This window comes from Protomyctophum parallelum (assembly GCF_964188405.1).
Source record: "Protomyctophum parallelum genome assembly, chromosome: 15".
In the NCBI taxonomy this organism is placed as follows: Eukaryota; Metazoa; Chordata; class Actinopteri; order Myctophiformes; family Myctophidae; genus Protomyctophum; species Protomyctophum parallelum.
In genome coordinates this window covers 20,654,689-20,667,002 of record NC_139710.1, presented here as the reverse complement: position 1 = coordinate 20,667,002, position 12,314 = coordinate 20,654,689, and the positions used below count along the sequence as shown (strand labels likewise).

The following is a 12,314-nucleotide window of genomic DNA, read 5'->3' as shown; positions in this document are numbered from 1 at the left end:
CATATGGACCAGTTTTTATGGGCTTGCAAGTAAATATCCTATTCTTTCCTATAGTTTTCTTCTCCACAATTATTATTTATTATTATTTTCTCCGCCAGGCCAAAGTCCTGGCCGCATAAAACGGCGTGACCTTGGCGAAGCGTAAAACTTTCTTCGCCAAACAGGAAGTGAAATGATAATAAATAGCCGAGCCGTCCTATTGTTGTTTTCCTTCATTGTAACTTATTATCTGATTGCCATACAGACTTGTGGGTGGTGTCATTGGAATCAGATCAGAGTCCTTGTCCTTCATTGGTGTAATTTGGTTCCACCCCCTTTTATGATTGGTCGATAGTTCACGACTTTGCTAGTCGTAGCCACTTGTCATTGTACTCTGTTTAAAGTTCTTGTGCTTTGGTGTTATTTAGCTCTGCCCCCTCTTCTAATTGTTAGTTCTCATGTTTTGCCGTAACTTTTGAACAGTTTGGCATACAGACTTATGAGTTGCATCCCCCCCCCCCCCCCCCCCCCCCGGTATTCATTTCAGTGAAAGTTGCAGAAGTGCAAACGAGCACTCAATGTTAACGCCCAGCTGCACAGGGTTTCCTCATAAATCCACGGGTCCGCCTGCAGTTCACGCTCTAACCACTAGGGCCGGGTTCTTCAACGCTGGAGAGCCTCCCTGGGGGCATGGTTGCATCACTGGACTCTGTATTAAGACCATGTCCTTCATTGGTGTTACTTAGCTCCACCCCCTCTTCTGATTGGTCAATATTTCATAGTTTCTATATTTTGCCATAACTTTTGAACAGTTTGTCCTACAGAGTCACGAGTCGCCTCACTAGACTCATTTGAGTTACTTATCTCTGCTCCCTGCTCTGATTGGTCGATATTGAGCCCTAACGTGGACAGGGATGACAGGGCCTGGTCATCGCTGCTTTTATTTATTTTTCAGATTTTTTTAGAACTTTAGAAAAATACCACCCTCTAGTTTGTTCTGAAATAATGCCTCTGCAGATTCTTATCCAGGGTGACTTATAAACCTCCTAAGTTCAATGGACAGCATGGATTGAGTTGTCGGTGAGTCCGAATTAATTCAGATTTAAATTCTGTATCCCAATGGAGAGGAAAAAAACCCTGCTGACTGTCAGTCAAATACAAAGCCTTGCCCTTCAGATGACCGGCATGTGTGATTTGTCAGAGGGTGGGTGTGAATCTGAAGGTGATTCTATGGGGGATATGACTCCATGATGAAAAGAGATGCAGCCTGCTTTGATCTTTGATGTAGGGAACATCTTCTCAAAGTGCGGCCCGTGGGCCAATGGTGGAAATAATTTTGCCCACATTAAGTCCACTTGAAAATAAATAACGTATTAGCAAGAAATGTATTCGATAAAAAAAAGAGGCTTGACTGCTTAACTGTTTTCAAGAATTTTGTAAAGTACAGTGAGTATGTAACATGCTTTACTCTAGCCATATTATCTAACAAAATTAGCAATTCACCATTCATTGGTGGAGAAGTAGCCTGCCCCAGCCTAGCCTCGGTCCCAGCCTTACTCATGATCTGCGAAGAGAAAAGCCTGGTCACAACCTAAGGCAGAGGCGCTATCGGCAGAAGTGTCGGTCCGGAACATCCTTCAGATGTATTTCCCCCGGATACGATATTTTTCTGACCAATCACAACACTTGTTTCATTCACGGAGAATGTAAACTGATTTGTAAAGCATCAACGCGTACTTTCCTTGAGCGGTACTTCCGCCAAAATCCCGCAACTTCCACCCCCAAAAAATGATAGCGCCGTCTACAGCGTAGGACAGGTCTTGCCCAGCGTGGCCCCAGCCAGTGTGATATCTAGTCTAGAGGGGCGGATTCAAATTGGCCAAACAGCCAGTGGATCCTATTGGTTCGCCGGTCTGCGCGATGAAGATGGGTTCAGAATGTAGTCGCGTCACGCTGTGTGTTCACACTTTACAACTGCACACGTTTTATTAGGAGAACATTTTAGAAAACACGAATACACTGGCAGCCTTCAAAGTAAAGTAAAAACAATTGTCTTCAAAAGTAGCTAATTCCAAAAGACCAAAAATAGAAATGTCTGAAAGTGAAATCTAGCAGAATAGTAACAAAATAACAGTAATCATCATTCATGACTCAATAAAACATTATCAACTAGCACACTTTTTACACCAATAATCAGTTGAAGTTTAGAATCGGTTCCTATTCAAACTGTTGTAACTTAGTACATTGAGTCTTATCATTGATTGACCTTGTATGCAATATAAGCATTCTACTGTATACTCTATCATACAACGGTGTTCTTTGGTAAAATACACAATATTGTTGGCATGGAACACCATCTTATGACTAAGTATTATAAATCAGGCTTTAGTGCAACATTTACATTCCATCCCATTCTTTCTCTTTTTTAATTTCCTCATGTCTTCTAAATCTGTGCGTCTTCTTTAAAAGTCCCATACAAAAAACATGAAATTCAGTTCCTCTGCGCTGCGGTTTCTCAAAATGTGTATGGCACAGGTGTTGTGGCTTTTTGTTTGTCAGTTCCAGTTTGTACATCAGGACCGGACATAATATCCAAGCAGGCACCAGTGTGGTCACAGTAAAGGGTTGTGTTGGCCTGGTGTATAGAGAACCTCAAAAACCTTTCCAGTGTTGCAGTTATTATGATACTCTTGACTATGGCTGCATCCCAGGTCTCGTATCATGCTCATGCATTTTAGTTTCTATCACGAGTCCTTTCCTTGTCGTCTTAGTCTCTCCCAGCGAGGAGGAATGGAGGAAACGAAGCAAGGAGGGAGGAAACAAGGAAATTATGTCCACAGAAGTTGCAAGTCAGCTCCTCTGAAGCGTCATGTTACGCGACGTCCATTTTGGATGACAACACAGCTGAGCCTCACCAACCACCTTCATGACTGTTTGTTTGAAGGAAATGAAAGTTAGATATGCCACAGTTTAATGTCCCCCTCATGACACGTGCATGTAGCAACGTTGCCAGCTGTAGGGAGGAGTCTGCACTCTGCAACATCAGTCTGTTCAGCTAGTAAAGTCGTCCTGTAAGGATACACTCAAGTTTGCCCGCTCATACAGTAGCTCCTACAGTAGCTCCTCAGAGATCCTAATCCTCAGGAACAAGAGACATTCACATGACCATCAAAATGGGAGACAGAATTGAACTTCCGGGTCAAGTGAGGAAAAAGAAAACAATAAGCAAGAGACTTGGAATCCAGCCAATGATTATCATGTCACCCTGCAGGTGATTCTCAATGCCCACTGCTTATGTCTGGCAAAGTAGCCGCACCGATTATGTTCAATGCTTTAATCAAGCTAGTGTCCATCTACCCAACAATAACACCACACACAGTCTCTGTCTCCTGTCTCTATTCCTAAGCCCTCTTTGTTCAACACACACTCAGCACCAGGAGAAGGATCTCCCAGTCATCTCAAAGAAGAGCTTGTTCGGCTTCCTGAAGTAGTGGCACAGCTTCTTGAAGGCCTGGGTGCTGAGAGGCGCGTGGGGCCTGCCCTTGGATTCGTCCAGGCACTTGTCATGGCCCGCAGAGAGCAGACAGTAGAAGCCCTTAGTAGTGTTGAAGTAGAAGTTGTCAGGGCTGATCCTGGGCGGCAGGTCCAAGAACCTCTCTGCCTTCCGCAGCTCAGGAAAGGGGTCACGGATCAACGCATCGCCATCCACCACGTGGATCTGCTCTTGGGGGAAGACCTCAAGCCATCGCGCCAAGTGCTGATGGTAGAGGCTCCTCTGCAGTGCCTTGTACCCAGGGTTCACATGGCCATTGCGGAGCAGGAGCTCCTCCAGAGGCTGGTAGGGCTTGTGGCGGGTCAGGCGGTTGTGCAGGACCTGGGTGTAGTCGGAGACCAGCCTTTCGGCTGGGTCACGGACGATGAGGAGCAAGCGCACGGCAGGGTTCATGTCCCACACCCGCGCTGGGACTTGGGGGGACGTAAAGTAGCCGGGAGTCTTTTCCACAGTGAGCAGACCGGGAAGGGTGAAGGGCATCTGGGCACGGTACCACGCCAGCCCCCGCCGAAAGTGCTCTTCCACGTTGAAGTAGTGCACCTGAGAAACGGATTTGTAGATAAGAGTGACAAATGGAAAAGAATGCACAAAATCTGAAATTAATACATTTTGTAATGTCAATAAAACATATGACAGTTGCTAATATGATCATCAAAGGAATTACAAAGTGTATATTACTATTAGATATTAGCCTATGAAATCATAATCTAGGCACATGAAAATAATATGACACCAATGTTATACAAAAGTATAATCCTCTCCTCTCATAATTTAATGACTGTGTGAGTGCAATTTAACGACTGAGTGGAAAGTGTTGTAATTATTTATATTTTATGTCTTGCAAATGTAAATGGTACTTAGCGTTATGCTGAAGATAATGGTTGAGCACAGCCATAGTATGTAACGGATAACCTTTGTATTTTACCTCAGCCTTTGCCACCTCCACATCCGGGTGGAGATTGAGCATTTCCAGCAGGGCTCTGGTTCCTCCCTTTCGCACTCCAATAATAATGGCACCAGGTAACCTCTGTTGCTGGGTGGCCTCAGAGGAGGACGACTGGGGCGAGGAGCCGGGAGCCTTATTATTGGCCCGTGCACCCCATATGCATGTGCAAAACTGGCTCTGCAGTAGAAAAAGCACCAGCAGTGCTAGTAGCAGCGTCCACAGCATGGTGTCCTCCTGGGCAGAGAACACCCACACACTTAAACACACACGGAGGCGCAGTGGAGGTTATATGCCCACACTTTCCAGCTTCCAGGCGTGCACCCAGATGACCTTGCTATCAGTCGGCAGCCTCCTTTGTAGTGGACAACCTGCAGGAAAAGAATATCACATTAGTGTCCGGCGTCAAAGAGTTCTTTCACAATGGTCTTTTGATAGAAATCACAAGAGTGGGTGAAATGCCTTTACGTTAAAGCTTCTGTGATTTGCACAACTTGCAGTTGAAATTTTAGCCAATAGTTCCGCTTCACAGGTAGAACGAGCCCTCTCTTTGCAATTATCTAAGAAACAAATTTCAATTTTCTGTGACGTATTGAATTCCTACTCATCTACTGTATATCCTCTCAGATTACTAGCAGTCCTGGGGAAAAGATCTGGACGTCTCTATTCATGATGAGGGCTGGGCAGATATGTGGGCCTATGCGAAATCCATCCAGTTCAGAATATTACATCGTATACATATAACTCCTGCTCTCAAGAACAAAATGGATGTCAGTGCGTCCCCATTTTGCTTTAAGTGCAAGACAGAGATTGGTGATTACGTTCACTGTCTTTGGTCCTGTGTGAAGCTTCAGAACTATTGGTATGACATTGTGTCAGAACTCTCTGTTATTTTTGGTGTCTCGATCGATTTAGATCCGTTGTGTCTTTTATACTTGGTCTCCCGGATGTTCATGTCATTGATGTCAAACATAAGAGGTTGTTCAACTTATTAACGTTTGCTGCTAGGAAAAATATCCTTTTGTTTTGGATCAAGGATGTTGCTCCATCAAAGAAATCATGGCATAACATTATAATGGGCTGTATTCCTTGTGAATACATTACATGCATGTTGCATTCTAAATTGGACACTTTCTACAAAATTTGGGACCCTTATTTGAATCATATTGGAACCACACTGTCTGCCACGATACTTGGAGGTTTTCCGTACCAACCTTAGATATCTTATATACCAGCATTCTTCCCTAGTGGGTGCTCTGCTTTGGGGTGGGGGCTTGTCTGCCCGGGGGCTTGTCTGCCCTTTGGGTATGGGGGGGTGGTCGCCCGGGCAGGGGTCTCGATGCGTTGCGTCGGGGCCGCTTCTTGGGGCGGTGGCCCTGCCGCCTGGAGGGGTGGCGGTTGCCGCCTTTGAGTGGAGCATGCATGGGTCTGCTCATGTTGTAATGATTTGGTGCCTATGATAACTATTGTCTGCCTCTTTAATATATGTATTTATGTACTGTATGGATGTATTCCCCGATTTTGGGGATGTCTTTGTATATTCAATCTTTTTATTTATAATAGTGTTGTGCCTGAGCTGTTTTTCTTTTCTTTTCTTTTCTTTGTTTTTATGTTCTTGTTGTGTAATGTCTGTTTGTCTTTAAAAACCAATAAATATACTTTATAAAAAATAAAAAATAAAAGTGTAAATGACAAATAGCAATGTAACAACTATCAAGTAAACGTCAGGTGTATACCGAAAGGAAAAAAAATAGCCCTTTTGAGGGATGTGTGATTAGTGAGAACTTCTTTTATATATTTATCAATTTACATCTCAAATAGTTAGACCATCTGAGAAGACTACAGTCTTATACAGCACTTGCAGAGTACTGTAAATTCATGGAAGTAGAATATAGGACAGTGGTATGATTACGGCCAAGGGATATCAAATATTCATTCACATCTAAAGCACAGAGAGTGCAATGTATTGAAAATTAATGCAGCTATGCGGTTTAGGGCTCTCCCAGGGGCCATTAAAATGCTTTTCCGAGTTCGAATGAGCTACTTTTACAGTGTAGACAATTTGTTGTCTTTATGGTTTTAATATGAGGTTATTGACTCGCAATAAAAAGCATAGTACATACATGCTTCGAAAGAGGCTTTGTAACTGTGGTGAGTTAACTTATTTCAACACAGCAGCAACATACAGTACCAGACTTACTTTGACTCAATACCATATTGTAGAACTAGTAATGGTCTATTATGAGTCCGGTTTCAAATGTATAAAAATCCTTTAAAAATAGCAGACACGTTGTGAGCTTGTAAATCGCTATTTAGCCAAAGTATACATCTGAAGTGGTTTCAAAACAGTATACATAGTATCTAGTAACTTAAGTTTTCAAATAATTGTAGTGCAGTAAAAAAATATATATAATTATATATATATATATATATATATATATATATATATATATATATATGTGTGTGTGTGTATGCCTTTGAGATGTAGTGGAGTAGTAAAGTAAAGTAAAATGATTAGAAATACTCCAGTAAAGTAAAAAGAAAAGAAAAATACCTCAAAATTGTACTTAGTTACTTTCCACCACTGGCATGAACATACAGTACCAGACCTCATTTAAAATGAATACACATGTATTAAGTGTATTAATTACTGTGTAAGTTTGCTGTACAAAATGCATGATATATCGGACATTATATCTGCACAGGGAAACTGAATGAATGATGCTCACTTCTGCCCCAACTACAGTTATCATAATGATTCCCTTGTGCAAGGCACTTTATTACTCTCTCAAATTGGTGCTACTTTGAGCACGTCATTATAGACAAAAATGTTCAAAGACAATACAAATTGTCACAAACATTTTCAGAAATAGTGGATGGAAAACTGGCAGAAAAAGACTTGCTCGCCGCATGAACTGTTATGGAATACTCCTTAGTCAGAGACTTAAGAAAATATAAGTTATTTTATTTTTGAATGAATGCTCATAAAGTGCTCTGTGCTCAAATTGAGGTTAAAAACTAGAAAAAGTGCCCTTCTGGGCACAGGTCTCCACCAGGAGGATAGGAGTGTGTGTGATGTTTGGCAAAATGTTTAGGAGTAATATAAACATGTTTTTTTGTTTGTTTTGTTTCTTGCAACAATTGTCTTCATTTTGTTGAGGAAATGCAGAGCCAGATCACTCATAGCATCTCTGAGGATAGAATTCTGGATGAGCAGGACATGTGCAGCATTTTGTACAAAACGGGCTACTCCTGAAAACTTCGTGTAGAATCTGAGAAATCCAACAGGCTCGTCTTGATCACATGACTACAGAGATCATGTGTACCGATTTGGATGAAATCTGTGCGACGGCGCTATAACTGGCAGATTTGGAGGGATGCAGGGGAAATGTTTTTCCACAGCCTCTAGGGAGTGGCATACCTAAGTTGTATACAGATCGATGCAGTTATAGGTAAAACAGGATTGTTATAGTGCCACCGTGAGGCTGATTTGGGAAATAAATAGTGGCATGTCGTCCTCCCTAGTGGAAATGTGCGTGTATAATTTCATGGAAATTGGACACTGTTTGTGAATTGTTGCAATTTGTTTGAAACGGACCAATCATGTGAGCTTTGGAAGCCAATCTTAGCCAATCAAGATGGAAGATGGGAAATTGTGCAGATCTGTGTTGATCACATGACTATGGAGATAGTGTATACCAAATTGTGTGATGTATGGATAAAATGAGTACGAGTTATCTACGGAAATGTGTTTTGCCTAAATCGGCCTCATGGTGGCGCTATAACAGGCTGTTGAGGAATATTTGGGGCAGAGGTTCGTCGTTGGCATCCAGGGAGTGTGTGTGCAAAGTTTGGCATGGATGGGGCCAACGGTGCCGGAGATTAGCTGATAACGGATGGAAGGACTGACGGAAGGACACACACACACGGACGGAGTGCAAAACATACTCTCTCCACATGCCTTCGGCCTGGTGGAGACAATAACGTTTCGGTCCTGCGACCTTCGTCAGTGCAGATGAATAAGTTGCTTTTATAGGGCTCTAGATCAGCTCAGGTGCTAAGAATCACTACTCAAGGGCATCACATGGCAAAAAAACATTTCTGAAAGATTGTTTTTGGGGAAGAAAAGAAAAACATTACATTTCATCACACAACATAGATAGACTATTCAATACAGGGTTGCTATATACAGGTGGCACTGGAGGGAGAGGTCTTCATTCACACCACCGGGTCATAAAGAAAATAAGTTGTGAGCTTGTAGATCCGCTATTTTCTCCATGCTACAACGCATTACATGTATAAAATAGGCTCACCTCGACCTCGCCCAACACATTATTAGAGGACTTTGACCATAGACTGTAAAATACTTTGACACATACCAGCCAGGGATGAATATGTGTATGAGATTTACTCTCATACACATACACAAGGCCTTGCATGAAAATATTTAAATCGTCAGTCTTTTCTACATAAATAATGCTATTTATTTTTTACATTTTGTAGCATAGCCTCAAGCTATGTGGGCTACAATTTGATGCTCACAGATGGGGTGAGACAATTATCTGAAATTATAGATTTAATAAATGTATTTAAAAAAACCGCTAATTGATTTTAATATAATATAATATAAATTTGACATTTTGCTTCAAATGCTTTTTTAAGTGCTAAATGCTTTTTTATAGCACAAATAGCAGATCTACAATAACGTGTCATGATGCAACACGTGAGCTGGTAGATATTTTCGCGGTAGTGCGAGACAGTTGTAAAACAAACTACAAAGGCTAGTCAATGAGTCAATTATTTAAAAAAAAGATGTTACAAAACGCTTCTTGATTATTTTAAAAAGGCCTACTGTATGTCGATTAAAAATCGCTAAGAAACTAGTCGATGCAGCCCTACTCACATCACTCATCATCAATGTTTGCTCTTCCCAGCTGTGTAATGTGGTTAAGGTGCACACAGTGGTGTCAAAACACCCGTCCTTCTGTTTGTCCCACCGCCACCACTGTTTGCTAGCCTTGTTATTGTACTGGAGATGCTGTGATGCGGTGGAGTTATTAATTAGTTCAGACAATGTGCTGGTCCAGGGGAGGAACCCCGTCTAGCGCTGTTCCTGTGCCCAGGTGCTAATTGCACCTTTAGGGAACATGGCTGTGTCCCTATCCACCTCAGCGCTATCCCCTGGCTTGGTGACATGGCATCATCACTGTTACCATAAACTCTATGTGCGTGTGCGTGTGTTGACTCCACTGACTACAGTGGAACATCCCCATGGCTTCTGTAGACTGACGTGATGTTCTACATCCCTCCACATCTCCTCATAACCCATCGCGCTCTCCTTCTGTTACTGATCGCCTTTCTCTCACATTGATGTCACTCCCTTTGGCTGTAGGCTACTTTGTGTCCGGCACCTCCAACTCGGTCTGCTGTCTGTAAGCAGTTGGATTCACATTTACATTAATGCACAAATCTATTTAACCATATGAACCCTAGAGCGTCCCTATTCTGGGCATGTCATTTAAAGGCGAACATTTGGGAAAATAATAACCCATATACAAGCTCACAAACGTAGCATGCTGTAAGCTTGTAGAGGGAGGAAAAGTCTATATCGTACCGTAGTGGAAACACTGTAGTGGAAACTATTCTTCCTGGGGTCCAGAGTAACTACTATAACTGTAGTAGGTTATTGGTTAAGTAAGTCTGCTAATGCATACAGTGCTACTCTAACACAGGCAGCCCACAGCAGCCTCCAGTCCCAACTGCTCCTAAATTAATCACAAAAGTTCTTAAATCTTAAATATTGTAATTTTGGGGCTTCAACTATTGGATAGAATGTAATCTTGCCTGGCTGTGGCGTTGTGGTGATAAGAAAAAAATTAAATGTTTTACTTCGTAGAGTTGTGTTCAAATATAGAACCTTTAAAGAGCTACCTCTTTAGATGTTTCTGCCGTGAGCTGGCACCACTACTAAGACTGGTGTGCGTTTAGCATCCTCCTGCACAAATATAGAACCTTGCCTAATCTAAATAAATAGGACATGAAATCACCATAGCCATATCCAAAAATACCTGCACTTTGCCCGACAAAATGTCTGACTTCATTAGGCGCTCCTAATGGGCGGGCCGCTCTTTATTATTGGCCCACATGAGAGCTCGGTTGGCCTTGTTCAACGAGGCTCACATGAATCATTGCCAAGCCCTCATCATGGGGGGGGGGGGGGGGGGGGAAGAAAAAGGGGTGAGAGTTGTATTATGCAATTATCTGTGAAAGGCAGATGCATATGCGTATACAATGAGGGGGAAAAGGGGTGGGTGAGGGATTCAGATTTTACGGGGGCCAGTTTCGAATTGCAGCCGTCCCAAGTGGTTTTGAAGGAGTCAAGAGATTCGCATGTCTTAATGACTGTTGGTAGGGCATTTTTGTGGCATAGGAGCGAGAATAATTTAGTCCCTTGTTTGTGCCGAATCTGGGTTGCACATGGTGTGTGTGTGTGTGTGTGTGTGTGTGTGTGTGTGTGTGTGTGTGTGTGTGTGTGTGTGTGTGTGTGTGTGTGTGTGTGTGTGTGTGTGTGTGTGTGTGTGTGTGTGTTGTGTGTGCGAGCACAATATCTCACGTACTCTGCATGTGTGTACTGTAGCATCCCTTTGTGCTGTGCGCTCAAACACGAAGCATGTGTGTCTGCTGGCTGGCCATGCATTGGAAATATCTTTTGGGTGAGTGCTGGTATTTGGGGTGGGGGTAGGATTATCCTGCACAGGGAGGCGGAGGGGTGGCACGGTTGTGTGCGTGTGCATGTGTTTCTACACTCGGTATTCTTGTGAGGGCCAAATGTGCCCATAAGTGTACTAATATTTCGTTTTAGAAATAGACAATTATCCTGGTCCTAACAAGAGAAATGGAAAAGATTCAGGGTCATACTAGTTACAGGGTTATACTAGTCTGTCGAGACAGACTGGTTATACTGTACGAGCAGGCATTTAGAGGTTAGGTTCAGGGGTTAGGTTTGGAGTTAAGCCTAACAGTCAACCTACAAGCTCTTGACGTGTCATACTGGGATGCGTTGTGAGTTGCAGAATGGATATTTCTGCAACTCAACCTCCGTCTTCCCACAAAAAGAAAAGGCCATTTATAAATTTGCCGTCCTAAAAACGACCATGATTCATGCCCTCGCAAGTATAGCATACACACACACGCACGTGTGGGTGAGTGCGTGTGCGTGCGCTCCGCAGGAGGTGTGAATGTAAGGCAGAGAGGAAGATTGTCCCTGGTAGGGGGTACCACAGTGAAAGCCGGTGGATTTTGGAGCTCGCCATATCAGCATGGCTGTGGGACTTAGATAAAACTCATCCCCACCCCCACCCCTTTCTCTGTCACTCTCTTTGTCCCTTCATCTATCTGTCTCTCATGGCCCTCCATGGTCTTCTCTGGACTCCTTCCTCCCTCCCTCACTTCATTGTTGCCGGATCTATAAAAACAAGCCCAAAAGAAGCGACACTTTATACCTATATAGCCTAGCCTACTATATGCTCACAATGCAACGTGTTGTGATGCGTTGTAGGCTTGTAGATCTGCTATTTTCAAATTAATCTGGGGAGGGCATCTAGTATGGGGGTTTTCAGATGGGGATATACGCAGACAATTACATATTAATCTGGGGGTCCTTGACATGTAAAATGTTTGAGAACCACTGGTTTAAACAACATTAGGAAGCAAGCCCAAATCAACTTACCCTCCACATTAACACATACAAAAAAATAACGTTACAGAAAAGCAAGCCCAAAGTCGCTTATAATAAGTAGACATGGGGCAACAAAGCTGTCTCCCTTCCTTTCAGTCTCT

The 12,314-nt window shown here is 42.9% G+C and overlaps 1 protein-coding gene across 1 annotated transcript in view; it reads right to left on the bottom strand.

Moving 5' to 3' along the window:
• Positions 1 to 1,961: 1,961 nt before the first annotated feature.
• hs3st1l2 (heparan sulfate (glucosamine) 3-O-sulfotransferase 1-like 2) overlaps positions 1,962 to 12,314 on the bottom strand; it is a 21,781-nt gene continuing 11,428 nt past the window's right edge. Inside the window, exons 2-3 of the mRNA XM_083784119.1 lie at positions 4,458 to 4,846; positions 1,962 to 4,072 (exon numbers count right to left, since the gene is read on the bottom strand). Of these exons, the coding sequence (XP_083640245.1) occupies positions 3,407 to 4,072; positions 4,458 to 4,703 (912 nt within the window). The 5' untranslated portion in view covers positions 4,704 to 4,846 and the 3' untranslated portion in view covers positions 1,962 to 3,406. The remainder of the gene's footprint in view (positions 4,073 to 4,457; positions 4,847 to 12,314) is intronic.